Below are 18433 nucleotides of genomic sequence, written 5' to 3' on the forward strand. Positions count from 1 at the left end.
TTTCCAGTGCCTTCTCCTGTGCTCTGGAACTATTCTCTGGAGTTCTTAAACTGGGGCCCATGGATGTTTCAGGGGGTTCATGAACATGAATGAGAGAAAATGACATCTTTATTTCAATATAATTGGTTTTCTTTGTAATTCTATTTAAAAGTATTTTGAGAAGGAGTCCATAGGCTTCACCAGAAAGGTGAGCCATGCCAAAGGGATCCATGACACAAAAAAAGCTTAAGAACCTCTTATTCTAAACCTTTCAAATATCTCCTAGAAGCAAAGTTGTATAATGGAAAGGAAAATGGATTTGGAGTCACAAAGCCTGGACTTGAGTCCTAGGCCAGCTGTGGGACTTCATGCAAGTCCCTTAGTGTTTCTAAGTAGCCTCAGTCTCCTCATTTGCAAAATGGGGATAATAATAAGTGCACTATATAATTGATGGATCAGTTGTTGTGAGGACTAAATGAGGCAATGTATGTGAAAAAAGAAATCTGTATGAGTGTGTATGCAACGTTACCCGTGAGTGTTATAGTGTTGGTGCTTCTGCCATGACTGTGTGATTAAAAGCTACATTATCACCAATTCTTAACTACTCAGGGTGGTAAGGATAAGTTAAATGCACAGTCAGTCACCAAACCTGATTTTAGCCATAAGGGGGGTTTCCCCATTCACATAGGGGCATTTGATTTATACTGACTCCAAAGGGAAAGAGGGAATGTGACTGATAGCTAGCTACTCAGAGGGTGGTATCTGCCCAAAACACCAGGAGGGGCTCTAAACTGGAGATACTCCAGTTCATTTCTACTGTACAAGGACCAACAAGCGCTAGAATGCAGGCCATATCTGAGTGAGCCACTAGATGGCGCTCCAAGCTTTGAGCGCCCAGTTGAAGTAACTTTGTATGCATGCTTTGATCCCTAATTTTTTTCTCTTTCAGTGCCAAGCTAGAGTCCCTTTATAGTAGAGAAATTACAAGTTTAAAACTCCATTGGAGCTATAGTTTATCCTAATAAGATCTGAATATTCAACCCCCTACCCCCATACTCTCATTTATACATTCTCTGCAGGTCATCCAAAACTTTTATTTTTTTTTTTCGGTAAGCATACCCAATATTTCCCCACTTATCACCAGCATAATTGAAGGCCTGGGGGAAGGATAAAATGTAAACTCCTTGAGGGCAGGGACTTCTAGTTCCTTCCACATAATGGTGGGCACTCGATTGATTCAAAGAGAAATCATCTCACTACCTGTTTCTAGTAGTCACTGTCCTAAACTCTAACTATGTGAGACCATTATCAAAGACATCTTTCAGCTGTCCCAGGGAATATAGCCAGCATCTTCCTTTAAAGGCACCCAAAACTTCTTCTCTCACTGGCTTTTGGGATCTCTGTCAACCAGACCACCAGGCTCTGCTAGCTCTGAACTCTGATAGAAAGAAGTGTGTTGTATTGTCCCTTTTTAAAATCTCTCCATCACATGTCATCTTATATAACCTCTATCACTCAGAGCACTCTAATCCTCCAAGGCTATTCAGCCTCAAGTTTCCCATTTCTTTGGTTCCTTCAAGATATGGATGATTTAGGGGAAATAGACATTGGCTGCAAAGCAGGAGGTTGACCCAGGAAATATTAAGTAGATACATCATTTCAGTCTCCTAGGTGGTCCTTATCCCTGCCCACCCATCCATCCACAAATGATCAGAATGACCATCAAGCAGGAAAATGTATGGCTCTGCTCATTCCCTTTTGTTGGTCGAGATTGTTCATGGGCAGTGTAGAAATGAAGTGAACAGAAAGCAGTGAAAATGAGGCAACAGAAGCATCCAGATGTTCCGCCTTTCCCATAGAGGATGAATGTAAAGAAACGTCTTAATAATAATATTTGGCATTTATATTGTACCTTATCTCATTTTAGCTTCAACAATCATAACAAGGAAATTTCTGTAAGTATTATTATCCCCAGTTTACTGATCTGGAAACTGAGGCTCAGAGAGACATAGTATCAAAGTTAAGATTTAAACTTGAATCTTCCTGACTCCAAATTCAGTACTCTTTCTATTACACCAGTTTTTCTGGGAGAGCTAAAATTTGAAAATAATTACATTATCTTAAACAACAACAACCCTGTTACTAACTATCCATTTGACAATATCTGGGTTAGAAAGATTGTTATGATGCAAAAGGCAGTTAAGGATCATTATAAATTAGTTTCAAGGGATTAGAATCACATCTATATTTGTGTTATAGTTAGAGAAGGGCATCACTGCATTTGTTGTTGTTGTTCAGTTGTGTCTAATTCTTCGTGACCCATTGGGATTTCTTGGCAAAGATACTGGAGTGGTTTGTATTTCATTCTCTAGTTCATTTTACAGATAAAGAAACTGAGACAAGCATCATTAGTGACTTCCCCAAGGTCATATAGCTAGTAAATGCCCAAGACCAGATTTGAACTCAGGAAGATGAGTCTTCTTGACTTCAGCCCCAGCACTCTGTTGGGCCATCTCCAGTCATCCTGATCTATATCTGGCCACTGGACCCAGATGGTTCTGAGAGAGGAGAAAGTGAGTCTGGTGACTTTGCACAGCCCTCTCTCACTTAAATCTAGTTCACTTGTAAGTCATGGCATCACCTTCCTGATGTCAGGTCCTCTTCGAGAATGAAGGACAAGCCACACACCCAGCATTCTATCCACTACTCCACCAAGCTGCCCCTACCATATATCTTTATCTATATATGTATGTATGTATGTATGTATGTATATGTATGTATATATGGATCAGCATCTGGTCTAAATGAATCAGTGTGTCTAGGAATGCTTTGGAATCAGGTTTTGTTCTAGTTTGTCTGAAATGTGCTTTTTAGAAAGTCAACAGCTTATGCTTATCACATAAGTAGGCTCTCTCCCCTTGTTTTATGGATTTCTAGCTAATGTATATTAGAATCAGTGACCTTTGTTGTCCCATGATGATTGTATGATAACAGTGGGTTTCTTTCAGGTGAACTGGGCTGGGAGCTCTACCACAGACAAGAAAACACCGCCACACTCTATGAGGCCATCATGGAAGCAGGCCAGGAGGAAGGAATCGACAATTTTGGGACTTATGCCTTGAATGCCTTAAGAATGGAAAAAGCTTTCAGGGCCTGGGGGTCAGAGGTCTGAAATTCTAATAACCTTATATATATATAGTTACTAAATATTCATTTTTTGTTGTTTTATTTATATTCTCACTAGGGCTAGCTTTACCTGATATTAAAGTCGGTTCTAGGTCTAACAGGAATGATGTAATATGATTTAATTATTATAGGAATTTAGTAATTAGGAAAATAATTCTTTTCTCCTAAATGCAAATAGAATTTTCTACTGAAGTTTTCATTTTAATGCTTCATTAGGCTGTGGGGATGGCTCTAGATTCTCAAAGGTTAAGTTAATGGAGCTCTGGAAGGTCCTACCAAGTCAGGAATGATTAAAGATAGACCTAATTATGGGCAAGATGTCTTTTGTCCAAGGACCCACCTAACTGAGCCAAAGAAGCTCTTTACCCGTTGGCTGTAGGATGTTAATCTTTGGTCATAATTCTCCAACAATAATTACTAAGTCATGGGGAGTTTGGGGTCTGTATCAGCACCCAAAATAAAGGAACTTATTGGTCCTTGGAGTTATGAAGTAAATTAAAGTATAATGGAGCACTGATAAAGAGTTGACTATGATTTTGGATGACGTAAGCAATACTCCCTGGTGACTGAATATTAATAGATAACAGAGAGAAGACAGAACTCATCTCATATTGATTCTGATTCAAAGAAGGTCTTCACTCTGGAAAGCATAAAACAACAATGGTTAAAGGGATTGAAGCTATTTAAATGAGCCCAAGTCTCTAAGATTTAATGAATGATGCTCTAGATTTCTGAAAGAACTTGAGGGCATGATTATATTCTTTGAAAAATCATGTAAAGATGGAGAGGTTCCAAAAGAATTAAAAAAACTGGACCTGTGATTTCACTGGTACAAAGAACGCCAGTGTGGAAATTTACTACATGGACATCAGTTGTCATCTATAACTTATAGTGTAAAGAGTTGCCCGGAGCACTGAAAAGATAAGTAGGTACCCATGCTTGCACAGTCAGTATTTGTCAGAGGCAAGACTATGAACTAAGGTCTTCCAGACTCCAAGGCCCATCATGCCATAATACCTCATACTAGAAGGATGGAAGTGAGCAAACATAATCTGAATTTTCCAACAGCCTGATGAGCTTCACATTGGCTCCCAGCAAAATTCTAGAGTAGAATGTTGAGCATGTAAGAACATTTAGCTAAGGAAGTGCTGATCACAGCAAGTCAGCACTGGTTCACTAAGAACAGATCATGTCTAACTGACCTCATTTTTAGGGAAATGTTTAATAAAATGTAAGTCTCTATTACTGTTTTGTAAGGCTTTTTTAATGGTAGATCAGGGAATACCATAGACAATAGTGCATCTTGATTTCAACAGGAAACCTAACAAAGTCTCTCATTATATACCTGGGGAGAAGTTGGTGGAATGTGGGCTGGGTGTCAGGTGAGTTTGAACTGGTTGAGTAACCACTAGTGAAGAATGTTGAGTAGTGAATAACTGACACCTGGAAGAAAGCTTTCCCACCGTGGGCTGCAGGGCTTTATTCTTGGCCCCATCCAGCCTGACAACTTTATCAATGTCTTAGATGGAGGCATGCTTATTAAATCTGCAAATGACAAAAACCTAAGAAGGATATTTAATATGTTGCATGACAGAATCAGAATTCAAAAAGACCTCAACAGGTTGGAATGATGGGCCCAAACTATGGCAAATTTAATATGCATAAATGTGAAGTCTTGCATTATAGTTCCCCCCAAAATCAACTTTCTACTAATTAGAGCTTCCCAAAAATATAGTAAGCAGACTTATGAATTAGTAAGCTTCTCAGAACAGAGTTGTGAAAGCAGAAGCAAAGTGACACTCTGTCAGGGATATTCAGAAAGGATTCCTGGGTAGAAGTTTGGATAACCTTTAGGGACCTTTCCATCTCTAGGATGCTATGATTGGAGTCTTCTCCCATTGGTTGGTCGGAATGTTGTCACTGAAGGCCCTGAAAAGATGAGGTTGCTCAATTAGCCTTTCTTAGGCACCTATTATGGGCTAGGCACTGGACTAGGTATTGAGGATACAAAACAAAAGTGAGATGGTCCCTGGCCTTAAAGGGAAGTGGGAGCTTAGGTGGGTAGGAAATACCAAGCTGAGATGGGAGCTCTAATGGAAATCCAGGCCAGGTGCTGGGAAGCAAGCGAATGTTGACATAGAAAGGAAAGATTCTGGGAGGTGGGATTGTAATACGAACTTAGATCAAGTGCTTTAAAGTCTGCGGGGTATCAACATTCTTCCGTCATTGAGGCTCACAATGACCCTGTGCTGTTGCTGCTACAGGCACTATCATCTCCACTTTATTGATGAAGTGACTGAAGTTAAAGGGCTCTAGGTGATTTGCCCAAGGTCGCGCAGGTAGCAAGTGTCAGAAGTGAGCATTGAATTGTGGTCTCGTAATGCAAAGTTGCACAGCCCACTGAGCCCACCTGCTTCTAGTACAGTCTACTAGTACAATCAACTAAGGGGAAGTTAGACAAAGAGGATCATTGGAAGAGGTGGCACTGAAGATAGACTTGCCTCTTTACAATTTTGCCTAGGGCTAGCCCTGAGTGGCTCTAGAACCACTCCCCCCAGTATTCATGGTTTTGTCAGTCAGTCAAGAAGCATTCAATTGGCAATCATTTATTAAGTGCCTACTGTGTGCCAGGCACTGTGCTAAGAACTGGAGATGTGAAGAAAGGCAAGAGATGCCCCCTGCCCTCAAGGAGCTCACAACTTACTGTCAAGCAGGTTCCCCAGTGGACTTCCTAAGGAATCATGTCACAGCTGCTACTGAAACACTGCCATGTGGGGATGACCTAAGGCATGCCTATAGTCTCCAGAGCCCACTTCTAGTTAGGTTTACAAGTAATTTGGCCAATACCATTTTTGTTTTGTGTGTGTATGTGTATGTATATAAACACACACATATGTGTGTATGCATGTATGTATGTAGGTGTGTAGCTATATATATATATATATATATATATATATATACATATATATGTATATAGTTGTTCAGTCATTTGTAAAGCTAATGGTTTTTATTTTGATGTTAAAAAGAGAGGACAATGTTCATTTAGACTCCAGGATTTCAAGCAAATCAGGGCAGCCTTGCTTATGAACTTTCAAAGACACATTCATCCATATTGATTTTACCTTTGAAGAACAAAAAGCCTCCACTCCCATCTATCTTCATTTTTCAAAAGTGTTTTCTGTCCCAACATTTAACCTAGAGCAAAAGTGCAGGGGAGGGGAAGAGAAGAAAACTATCTCAGTTCAAATTCAGAGAGAAAGCCTGACCATCAAAGAGTAATTTTGAATCACAAGTCCTTCTTTTTTGTTCAAGATCTCACTGCAGTCTAGCTTATCACCTCTTATTCTTCTCTCTCTCATTCACTTACACTATTCATCCTCCTCTTAGCTCTCTTCCCAAACTCAGTAAACCTTCAAATTTCCCAGTAGTATTAGAGAGCCATCTAGTGTTACTACAGCAATCAATCTTTTCTTTCTTCCCTGGGCACTGATGCTAAAGCTGAGTGTACAAATCTCTTCAGAGCATCTGTAGCTTGATCTGATCTGGCAGTGAATCCAGATTTTATGTATCACTGGAAGAACTGATAAATTTTTGGTATTTATCAATTTTATGGAGTTTGATGTTTTTCTCCTCAAAAGCTTGATTGTGCCTTAGGATGGTTTGAAAGTCTCAGATCCCTGAATCATAGTAAAAGGACTTTCAGCTCAGGTCTAATCTATGGGTCTGAATTTAGGCCATATCTAAGAGGCTATGATTTCATTATCTAAATATAACTACTAAAAGTCTGAGCACAGTCTATCATAATGTTCTTAGTATAATGACAAAGAAAATGACAAAGATATTGGGATCAGGGTTGATAAAAACAATAACTTTAAATGAAAAAAATACAAAAAAATTCACAGCACAGCAATTTTCATTTGCAGTTTGGTGGAAAATTTTCAATGTTATCCATGAATGTTTTGAAGTAATCTCATTTCAGTAGCGTGGCCTATATTTCAGGTCTAATACAGTATTGGCTTTAGACCCAAGTTTAAGTATAGCCATAACCTAAGGCTTCAAGGATTTAGGAACTTTCCTTCTCTTTTCTCCTTTTTGATGCTCTATAGGGAAGCAATTTCCACTTGCTCCACCTTTAATATCTCTTTATTCTACACTTTTAATTATACAAGTCAATATCTTTTCATTAGTTATTTATATACCTGAAATAGTATAAAGGGAATTACATAAAGATATATAAATGGAATATACATTTTAGCGATCTGTATTTTAACCAAGGATAATTCTATGTACTTTATGTAGTATATACTTTACACGTCAAATAAAATTCAACAAGAATGGCAATTTAAAAATAAACCTTCCATCTTTTCAGTTATGCAATGACAATCATGTATTGAAAAGTTATTCTCTCTCTTTTATTTTAATTGAAAAGGTAATTAGAAATCCATCTTTATTTGAAATTTGTCTTCTTAAAACGAGAAGGCGAAATGGAAAATTATGGGGTTTTTTAAAAGGATAAAGTTGTGGGAAAACAGCTTCAAAAACCATTGTCCAACCTTTTAATTTTTAAATGTCTTTTTTCTTTACAGATGAATTGTGATACAAACCCTCTGGAGGCTGGGCTAGACCATTTTATAAAGTTAAATAAAGTAAGTCGGTATTCTGGAGTATTTGTTACAGATCGGGCTTTTTTATGAAATTTTGAAATAAGACTTAATATTATTGTGCTTTTATATTTGTTTAAGGGGAACATCTTCAGGGTCTTATAGTATGCTTTAGATCCAGATTCAAGTAAAAGTATTACCTAAGGTCTTCTAGTGCCAGTTCAACTTGTACACCAAAGCTATCATGCTCTTCATTTCTTCTTTTAAATGTAGTTAAAGAAATTAGTCAATTTTAATTGGTAACTTTAATCCCAGTTGTTATAAAAGTGAACCCACTGAATGCAATTTGATTTAGCAAAGCTCATCTCTTAGATCCAGGCACCCTTAGATTATTCACTGTTCAATAAGTACCTAATAAGCAATTGTTATCTGCCAAAAATGGAGCCAGATACTGGGAATACCAAATCAAGTATGCCTGCCCTCAGAGAGCTTATATTCTATTAAAATGTTGAATTGCATCATAGTCATTTTTATTCAAATTAGATATCAGCTCACACTATCACGATCCTACTTGTGATGTAAAATTGGTAATTCCGGTGCTGCTAAAGGTTTGTGTTGCGTTACTGACTTTGTGTTGTGTCAGTGAGGAACATTGAGGTTAAGTCTGGGCAAGGAGAAAAATTGCAGAATGATTATGTTGGGACCAGTTTCCATTATGCATCTTAGTAAACACTACAATCAACACTACTATGTGCCACATGTTGTTGTTGTTCAGTTGTTTTGGTCATGCCCAACTCTTCCTGACCCCATTTGGGGTTTTCTTAGCAAAGATACTGGAGTGGTTTGTCATTTCCTTCTCCAACTCATTTTATAGATGAGGAAACTGAGGCAAACAGGGTTAAATGACTTGCCCAAAGTCACACAGCTAGTAAGTATCTGAGGTTGGATGTGAAATCAGGTATTCCTGACTTTCAGCATCCTATCCACTGTACCACCTAGTTGGGCATCTTACTGCTATCTTTTTTTTTCTGCATATTTAGTTGTTGTCACAGACTTTCTACTGTAAGGAAATGGTCAGTTTAGAACCTTTCATTTTTAGCAATGCTCTCAGGCCTCAGCATAAAATGAGCATCAACTCTAGCCCAGTCCATTAGTAATATTAGTGTTTGCAAACTATGACAGCTGTTGTAGAAGTGAACACACAGAATGAAAATGCATTCAACAGATCTCAGTTCTGAAACTTTGGCCTGTCTGTTTTTCCCTGAATACTACATTCTATCTCCCATTTCTATGTCTTTGCATTGGCTGTTCTCCAGGCATGGAGTGTTCTTCTTCCTCACCCTCTGCCTCCTAGCTCCCTGTAAGACTCAGCTCAACTCTTTCCTTATGCAAGAGGCCTTTCCTGGGCCCTCTAGCCGCTAGTACCTTCTCTTCTGAGATTACCCTCTATGGTGGTGGAGCCAAGATGGAGGAAAAAAGGCAGGGGCTCACCTGAGCTCTCCCTAAAACTCCTTCACAAAACTTTAAATAATGCCTCAACACAAATTCTGGAGTGGCGGAACCCACAAAAGGACAAGGTAAAACAATTTTCCAAGACAACTTAAAAGGTCTGAGTAAAAGGTCTGTTGCACTGGGGTGAGAGTGGAGCGCAGTCCAGTGTGGGCCACACCAGAGCAGACCAGGCCCCAGCAAACTGAGATTACCTCCCATCTACCTTATCTGTGTCTGTTATAAACCTAATAGTTTACATGTTGTCTCCTCCATAAAAATGAGAGCTTCTTGGGATCAGGAACTATTTTTGCCTTTGTATCTCCAGTGCTTACTACTGCTCCTGGCACATAGTAAGTGTTTAATATATCCTTATCGACTGATTGGTTCATTGGTATAAACAGCTAAACGCTCGTCCTGCTGCTTTCTAATAGAGTGTGTCTCATTCTGCCACAGGCCAGTGGACATTGCCTCAGAGGTGGGAAAGTAGTTTTAATAAATGAATGGAGCCTGTAGCTAAGGGGTAGGGGCTGGAGGAGCAGGACCCAGAACACCAGCAGCCGTTACTCAAGACTCTCATTAGTGTGCAAAGAATAAATTGCCCTGCCCTCGGAGCTTCTGCGCTAAAGGCTATGTTCAAATCCCTTGTAACTCTATAAAGACAAGCATATGAAGGGGGCCAAGTAACCTTTACTAGGCCCCAGCATCAATCACCAAATGCATTGCTAGGACATTAACATAAAACATGTATATTTATGACATCAGGCGTTAGGAAAATGAACCTCCTGAAGAGTTTTAAAGGGAATATATTTCTGTTCATTTTTTTCCATGGTTTTTATTTTTATGACATACCATCTGCCCTAAGACCAGAAAAAGCAGGTGCAAGTGATTGGTTCAGGCCCTGGTGGCAGATTGCTCTTCCCCATAACAGAAGTCTTGGTTTAGTGGTTAAAACGAAGAACAAAAATGGCTTCCCACTTGAAAGCACTAAAGTTATTGTGGGGGCCACCAAATGTAGATACATGACTCATGCTTTTTGCTTCACTACGTGGGTATTATTATTTGGGGATTAAAGCAAGGGTAAATTTTCTCTTTCTTCATATTATAACTGGGCATAAAACTCCCTTTGTAATTATAAACAGGTGCAGATTGCATATTTATTAGTCTCTTTAAATTATTTCATCAACTAAGAAGAGCACAAAGCTCCATTAATTATTTAATAGATAACAGTTTTGGCTTATGGGTCACTTGCATGCTTTCTATATTATTGATCTCCTTTTTGTGCAGAATTGGATTTTACTAATAAAAATAATGGCTGGCATTTAGCATTCCGAGTTTGCAAACTCCTTTACAAATGGCATCTCCTTCAATCCTCACAACATTTTAAGGTGGATGCTATCAGGGTGGGAGAGTGGGAGGAGGGAGTAATAGGGAGGAAGCCTGTGATTTCATTCATACAGGGAACTCCAGGTAAGGAGACTCCTTTCACCAAAGCACATCTATGGCTCATAGTTTTAGAGAATTGCCTTAGACACAAGAAGAGGTACCTGCCCAGGGTCACTGTATGTGGGACTCAAACTGAGGCCAAACGTCTCTCTGGGAGCTATTGTTACACCTGATTTACAGAAGAGGAAACCAAGCTTCACAGAAGTTGTGTTTGCTTGTCGTCTAGCCTATTAGATAGTAAACTCCCTGAGAGAAGGAACTGTTTTTTTTTTTTAACCTGGAACATAGAAAGTGACTAATAAATGCTGGGGCAGCTAGATGAGGCCGTGGATAGAGCGCTGGGCCTGGGGTCAGAAAGACTCCTCTTCCTGAGTTCAGATCCAGCTTCAGACACTTACTAGCTGCGTGACCTTGGGCAAGTCATTTAACCATGTTTGCCTCAGTTTCCTCATCTGTAAAATGAGTTGGAGAAGGAAATGGCAAACCACTGCAGTATCTTTGTCAAGAAAACCCCAAATAGGATCAAGAGAAGTCAGACATAACTGGAAAATGACTGGACAACAACAATAAATTCTAGTTAAATGACTCACTGATTTGCTCATTATCACATAGCTGGTAAATGTCAGAGGAAGGATTTGAATTCTGGTTTTCCTGTCTCTAAGTCTATCCCCCTTTCTCCTAAAACACTGATGGCACATGGCATATATTTGAAATGACTGGACCCTTCTGAGACAACCATATCAATCATCTTAATGTCAGTGTACATTGCCATGTCAATGAATCAGGGTGGCAGTAATCAAAAGCAGAGATTGGTGGCTACATATAAACACCACCTCACTCCAATAGATCCGTGATTTGGGCAGTGTGGGCCCTCCCTCACATACAGATTGCAGCCCCTCCATACCTTAGTAGACAGTCTTCCAAATTCGTTGTGACCAAAAGAAAAAAAAATGATCACCTGGTGGCCAACCTTGCCTCGAAGAATCCCTCTAAACTTAGTTATCTTCTAGTCGTCAGAGGAGAGTCCATCACTGGGCCTGGATTCAAATCCTTCAAGATCTCAAGTACAGACATGCCTCAGGTCTGACTCGTAGCATGAAACTGTAAAACACCTCCAGGATATCCTCCTCTCCGGCTACAATCTCCTGTCCTTCCTCCTTTCTTATTCCCTCACCCTGTGATTACTTCGTCTTCATCCTGATTGTGAGCCCCAGTCTCACCATTCTTCCCCCTTTTCCCATCTAAGTTCACTGGCTCCTTCCTCTCTTCCAATACACATTCTCAGATCTCTCATACTAAAAACTATCATCTTATTTTGACCACATACATTTCTAACCTTTGAAAGAGTAATCTATTGGTACTACCTCTACTTTCTATTCACTTTTCAGTCCCTTGTGATCTGGATTCTGCTCCTACCACTTTCCAAAAACTTCCCTCTTGGGGTCACTTATGACCTCCTGTTTGGAGAGTCCAATGGAACTGTCATTCTGCCTTGACCTTCCCACAGCATTTGAAACTGTTAACCATGACATCCTTGGAACTCTCTCCTTCCCTGTGTGGCTTTCATGAAATGGCACAATACTGGATCTCCTCCTCCCTCTTGTGCCTTCTCTGAGTCTTCTTCCTTCTGCCACCTCCCAGGATTTAATAATGGCCCAGGAATTCAACTTTGTCTTCTCTCTGTGCCCTCTCTCAGCAACAGCCACATCTCCCACAATTTCACTGTACCTTCAGTGATGATCAGTGTGATAAATCATTATGTCCGAGCTCTACATCTCCTTTGAGCTCCAATCCCGCATTTCTAAGATCCCACACCTCATACATCTCCACTTCTCTTGCTTTGCCTGCACCTCAAACTCACTATGTCTCAAATGATATATCAACTTATTCCACAAGCCTCCTGATTTCCTAATTTGGTGAATTTCTGTAATATTTTCCTAGTTCCTTAGGTTCAAAATCTTGGAATTCTCTTGTATTTCTCCCTCTCCTGTACTACCTACTTGCATCTGATCATTTGCCAAGTGTTGTAGATTCTCTGTCTTCGATATCTCTCACATCCATCATTCCCTTCCATTCTAGTATTTCTTGACTAAATGATTACATCTTCTAAGCGATTTCCCTGCCCTCTCATCTTTTCCCATTTTAATGCATCCTTCACACTGTTGACAGATAAGTCTTTATAAATCGCATAAGTGATCAGGTCAGTCCCCTGCTCAAAAAACTTCTCTTACCATACAGCACAAAGTCCATACTCCCTAGCCTGACACTGGAGGGCTTTCACATGGTTCCAGTTTAGCATTCTCTCATGACTCAGTGGACGGAGAGCTTTCCTAGGAAGCAAGAAGAACTGAGTACAATCCGTGCTCACACTTTCTGTCTAAATAAGTTACTCTCAGGGTCCTCAACAACTCTCTAAGGCTATACATAGCATAGAAGGTGCTGACCTATGTTAGTAGGGAGTCTCCTCATCTGGGAGTTCCCTATACAAATGAAATCTTACATCTGTTCCCTATCTCTCCATGTATTCCACTTTGGCTAAACTGAATAGAAAAGAGAGACTAATTTATCTGGGATAGTGAGATAATGAATCAATAATTACCAAACCAAAAATGTTCTCAATGCATGACTGACAGATGGCATTGTATTGCTACCCACTTTTAACTTAGAGGAAAATATTTCACAGGAGAATAGGAAAATTCTGCTTTCTACTTCCCTCACTCCATTGCACCTTATCTCACTGATGGCTGGTTCACTTTCTGCTTTTGCTTCAGCTTAGGAGGCTTCAGATCCAATAGCCTTAAAGGGACCATTCTGGTTGAGAATGACTAGAAGGGTGTGATGCTGGGAATAACCTACCTCATCTTGTGGGCAACCTCTAGAATCCATAGTAGAGTAAGCCTGCCTGGACTCAGGGGTCTTAGAACAATCCAGTTCTTCTTATCATTTTCAAAGACCATCCTAGTCTCCATACTAGACTAGTAGACTTCCCAGGGTCTCTTTATGTGGGCTAAAATCTGACTGAGTCAGACCCTGTTAGGCCTCTGAGACTGGTGGAAAAGTATCAAAATAGCTGTCATCCATCCCTATACTCTTCTCCATGTCAGGCTCTATATAGTGAGGTGATATGGAAGAGGAAGAACAATGCTTCTTAACCTCAGAGAGTTTACAAGATGGAATAAATCCAATAGATTATGAAGCAGGATGTAAAGTGTGGGGGTGTCTTCGCTGGTAGTGCTGGAATAGAATGTGATTTTGAAGAACTGATGCTTTTGCCCCCCTTCCCCAACTAGGCTAAAATTAATTCTGTGCTTCTGTTGAAATCAGAATTAGATGCCATACTTTCAAAACAAATTGGGAAATAGGGAGACAGGGAAGCTCACAAAAGTGAAGGCTGTTTTTCATCGTCAATGACAGAGGAATGCAATTTTGATTCAACGCCTCAGTATCTCATGTGCTATATAAGAGAAAGTGAAAATGGCTCTTAGGAAAGCAAAGACAGGAAGAACGATGGATCAGATCAAATGTACATAGTAAAACTAGGAGCTGGAGGTGACACACCTTGAAGACATGGTAGGAAAAGAATGGAAAAAATTCATGGACAGTATGATTTATCTTAAAAAGACTACTGAGAAAGTATTAAGAACTAATGAATAATTACTAACTAATCATTGATCACTATTTAATTATAACTGTGCCTACTTTCTCAGCTCTGTAAAATCTTTGTGGTAACATTTTATACTGTATTATCATGATCCTTGATGAAAATATGAGGGGGGAACAGATGAGCTTTTGCAAAGGATTTTCTGTACTGTGTTTCATCTTCATACTCACTCCATTGACTAAAAGGTGTAGACAGAGACTACAAGATCTGCCTCTATCTATTATTTGCTAATTTTTAAAAAAATTTGACTCAGTAGAACAAAATGCTCTTAAAGGATCTTCTACAAAAGATGTTTCCTATGAATATACTAATATCATATGATTCCTTGATAAATTCGTTTCTGGCAGAGGCTGTCACGTGGTACTCGCTTTGGAGGATTCTCACCTCTCTAGATCATTCTGCCTACCCAAAAAATCCAGAAAACTTATAGGAGAGCAACTGGTGTGTTTTCAGCAACTCCTTTGTGAGCACACAGAACTTAAAGAAGAAAGATATTTATAGGTAAAAAAAAAACAGAATAGAACAGGAAAATAATGTCATTCATCTTTGAGCAATCCATCCCAGAGCTCCCTGCATCATCTCAGTCCCTCGCAGTCGTGCATGCACCAGGTAGGACTCCCAGCAGTAATGACCTATCATGGCTACTCTGAGCATGACTCTTTCTTTAGTTTTCTCCAGCCCCAGCAGATGGCACCTGTGCCACTTCCCATTGCAATTTCTCTGGCTGTCATTAGCCTTTTGCCAGAAAAATGGTCTTCTCTGTCATGGGCACTGTTCTGTCTAGAATTTCCTTATCTTGGCAGGAAATATAGTTCCCCTGGCCCTGGAAAGACTCGTGGCATATATAAGTAAGTACAGTTGGTTACCAATGATAAGCTGCAATCCATGAATGCCGTAAAAATATCAGGAAGGAAATGTATGGTTGAAAAGGGAGGTGGTCCAGGGAAAGAACTATGGAGTCTGAATGCAGATTGGAGCATGCTATTTTCACGTTTTTCCTTTCTTGCGGTTTTTCCCTTTTGTTCTGATTCTTCTTTCACAACATAACTAATGGGGAAATATGTTTAATATGGTTGTACATGTATAACCTGTATCAGACTGCTTGCCGTCTTGGGGAAGGTAGAGGGAAAGGAGATAGGGAGAAAAAAAAATCTGCAACTCAAAACCTTATAAAAGTGAATGTAGAAAACTATCCTTACATATAATTGGAAAAAAATAAAATACTGTTAAGGGGGGAAAAGGGAGGTGGGTTCTTCATGTAGCAAAAACTAGGGATAAAAATCGTAAAGCCCAAGTGCTACATAAGCATTCAAAAAATGTTAGGAGGGCTGGATGAAGGCCTTCAGTCCATTGAGTGTATTCTCTGTAGAGTATTTATGGGAGAACATAGAGAATGATCATATACACTGAGAAGGCATAGATGCATTGTTGGAGAGAGTACCCACATCAATGAAATCTTAGGATTTGTCCAAGCAGATGCCCGTTAAAGTATCAAGGCAAGGAGAAAAAATCTTCGTTTTCTTCAGAAAATTTAATATAGAAGAAAAATTTGACTGTTAAAGGATTTGAGAGTTTCTGGCACTTAGTACGTTCCCATTACCCTGGAGTTTGAATTCATGTAATAAGGATAGTAACTGACATTTTATAGATAACTTTAAGTTCTACAAAGCACTTTACGTACATTATCTCATTTGATCAGCACAACAACCCTATATGAGTAAACTGATATCCAGAGAGGTTAATTGACTTATCCAGGAGCAGCCTGCTATTAAATGTCTCAACTAAGATATAAACCTGGGTCTTTCTGAAACCCACTCCAGTGCTCTGCAGTCATGTTAAAAATGTGTCCCTGGGGTTGCTACCCTAGATGTTTAAGATAATTAGGATTCTACAAGTTCTTCGGTGATCAGTTATGAAGGAAAGAACATATGATAAAGATGTAAAGGTTTTCTATTAGCACATAACAGTGCCATCTTGTGGACGATGAACCACAGACCCTGGAAGTTTCTGCATGCAATGGGCCTCCTTTGCCAAGTTTTGGTGTTTCAATATAATTCAGTAATTGAATAATTAAAAGGATATTTCATCACATGCAATCACCCCATCTAAAACTGAATTTAATTTTCCATTTTAAAACAGTGCTTTGATTTATTCCAAAGGAAGTTTCTTTGGAATAAGTCAGAGTCCTATATCTCCTCACTTGAACATGGAAGAAATGCCTCAAAGAAGGACCAAAAGGAAAATCAGCTGCCTTGAGGTTTCATCTTGGCTCACACTCAGGGTTTTTTTTTAATTTCTAAAGGTCTGCCAACCCCACTAGACCCCCCAAGTGCACAGAAGAATTCAGAGTTAAAATCCTCCCCGATCATATAACAGTAAATCAGAAGACTTTTCATTTCTGAAACAGAAAAGTATATAAAAGCATTAATACACTATAGAGCAATGCCTTGGGCTTCTCACCAGTTTAAAACAGTATGAAATGTGTTATAACCATAGACAGGAAGTTAGAAAATAATACTAGCCTTGGAAAACTTCAACACCTTCTTTTAGGGAAGTCATTTGAGACATGACTATTCAGCAGACAGAAAAACTGGTAAAGCAATTATGTGAGAAGTACTAAAGGTCACAGGCAATGAGTGACAAAGGAGTCTATGATAATGGTGTGGCAGTCAGACAAAGAGCCAGGAGTGCTTGTGTGATGCAGTAGGCAGGGGACTGGCCTTGGTCTCAGGGTTCAAGGTGTCCCTTTGACACATGCTGGTTCTATAACCCTGGGCCAGTCCCTTATCCTCTCAGGGCCCCCAGAAAATGCTTTAAGATGATAAACGACTGGTCTACCTCAAGCTAGGTGGTAAAGTGGATAGAGTACTGGCCCTGGAGTCAGGAAGACCTATGCAAATCCAGCCCGGAGATTCTTATTGGCTGTCTGACTGAGCAAGTCACTAAACCTCTGTCAGCCTCAGTTTCTTCATCTGTAAAATGGGGGTGATAACACCCATTTCCCAGGGTTGTTGTAAAAATTAAATGAGAATATATGAAAAGTACTTTGCAAACCTTAAAGTACTACATGAGTGTGTGTAATATATACATGTATATGTATGTGTGTATATATATATATATTATTAGTACATATAGTGTTTGTATGTAGTATAATAGCATATACAATATATGGTATGATATGTATATATGCATACATGTATATATACAATTATTATTACTATATACTAATATATTATATATACTATTATATTCATTTAAATTTTTAAAAACTTTCTCTCACATGAAGTTTTGAACATTAAAATTGTCCATTTAAAATAAATATTATAGTCTTTAGCAAAATATATATTATTAATATACAACATATATTAGATATACTACAAACATATACTATTATTATTGAGGGCAACTAAGTAGTACAGTGGAGGGAATGCTGGGACTGGACTTAAGAAGGACTCATCTTCCTGAGTTCAAATCCAGCCTCAGACACTTACAAGCTGTATGACCCTGTATAAGTCACTTAACCTCTGTTTGCCTTAACCTACTGGAGAAGGAAATGGCAAACTGCTCCAGTATATTTTTCCTAGAAAATCTCATGGTATGCTTTGGTCCATGGGGCCACAAAGGGTTGGACACCATTGAACAACAACTACATCCTTTGGAAAAATTCCCTCATCAACTAAGTAGAGAATGGTCTAGGTGGGAGGTGATGAGGGCCTGATGCCCATGTGAGAAGAGAGGAAGGTACCTATGGGAGAAGGGTTGTAAAGGTAGAAACAACCAAATTTGACAACAGATTGGAAATGCGGGGTGGGTAGTGAAGAGAGGTTAACATTGAGGCTGCAAGCTTGGGTGACTGGGAGGATGGTGGTGCCCTTCTCAGTAATAGGAAAGTTAGGGGGAAGGGAGGATAAAGATTTCTGTTTTACACAGGTTGAGTTTAAGATATCTAAGGAACACCCAGTTACAGAAGTCAAACAGGCAGGTGGCGATGTGGGACTAGAGTCAGGGCTAGGGCTGGATCTAGAGAGCTGAGAAAAATGATGTCTGCATAGAAATGATCACTGAACCCAGA

The 18433-nt window shown here is 39.4% G+C and overlaps 1 protein-coding gene across 1 annotated transcript in view; it reads left to right on the forward strand.

Moving 5' to 3' along the window:
• Positions 1-18433, forward strand: part of DMGDH (dimethylglycine dehydrogenase) — a 102144-nt gene that overhangs the window by 55524 nt on the left and 28187 nt on the right. Inside the window, 2 exon segments of the mRNA XM_036762724.1 lie at positions 2988-3145; positions 7752-7811. Of these exon segments, the coding sequence (XP_036618619.1) occupies positions 2988-3145; positions 7752-7811 (218 nt within the window).

The sequence above is a fragment of the Trichosurus vulpecula genome, chromosome 1, assembly GCF_011100635.1.
Source record: "Trichosurus vulpecula isolate mTriVul1 chromosome 1, mTriVul1.pri, whole genome shotgun sequence".
NCBI classification, from domain to species: Eukaryota; Metazoa; Chordata; class Mammalia; order Diprotodontia; family Phalangeridae; genus Trichosurus; species Trichosurus vulpecula.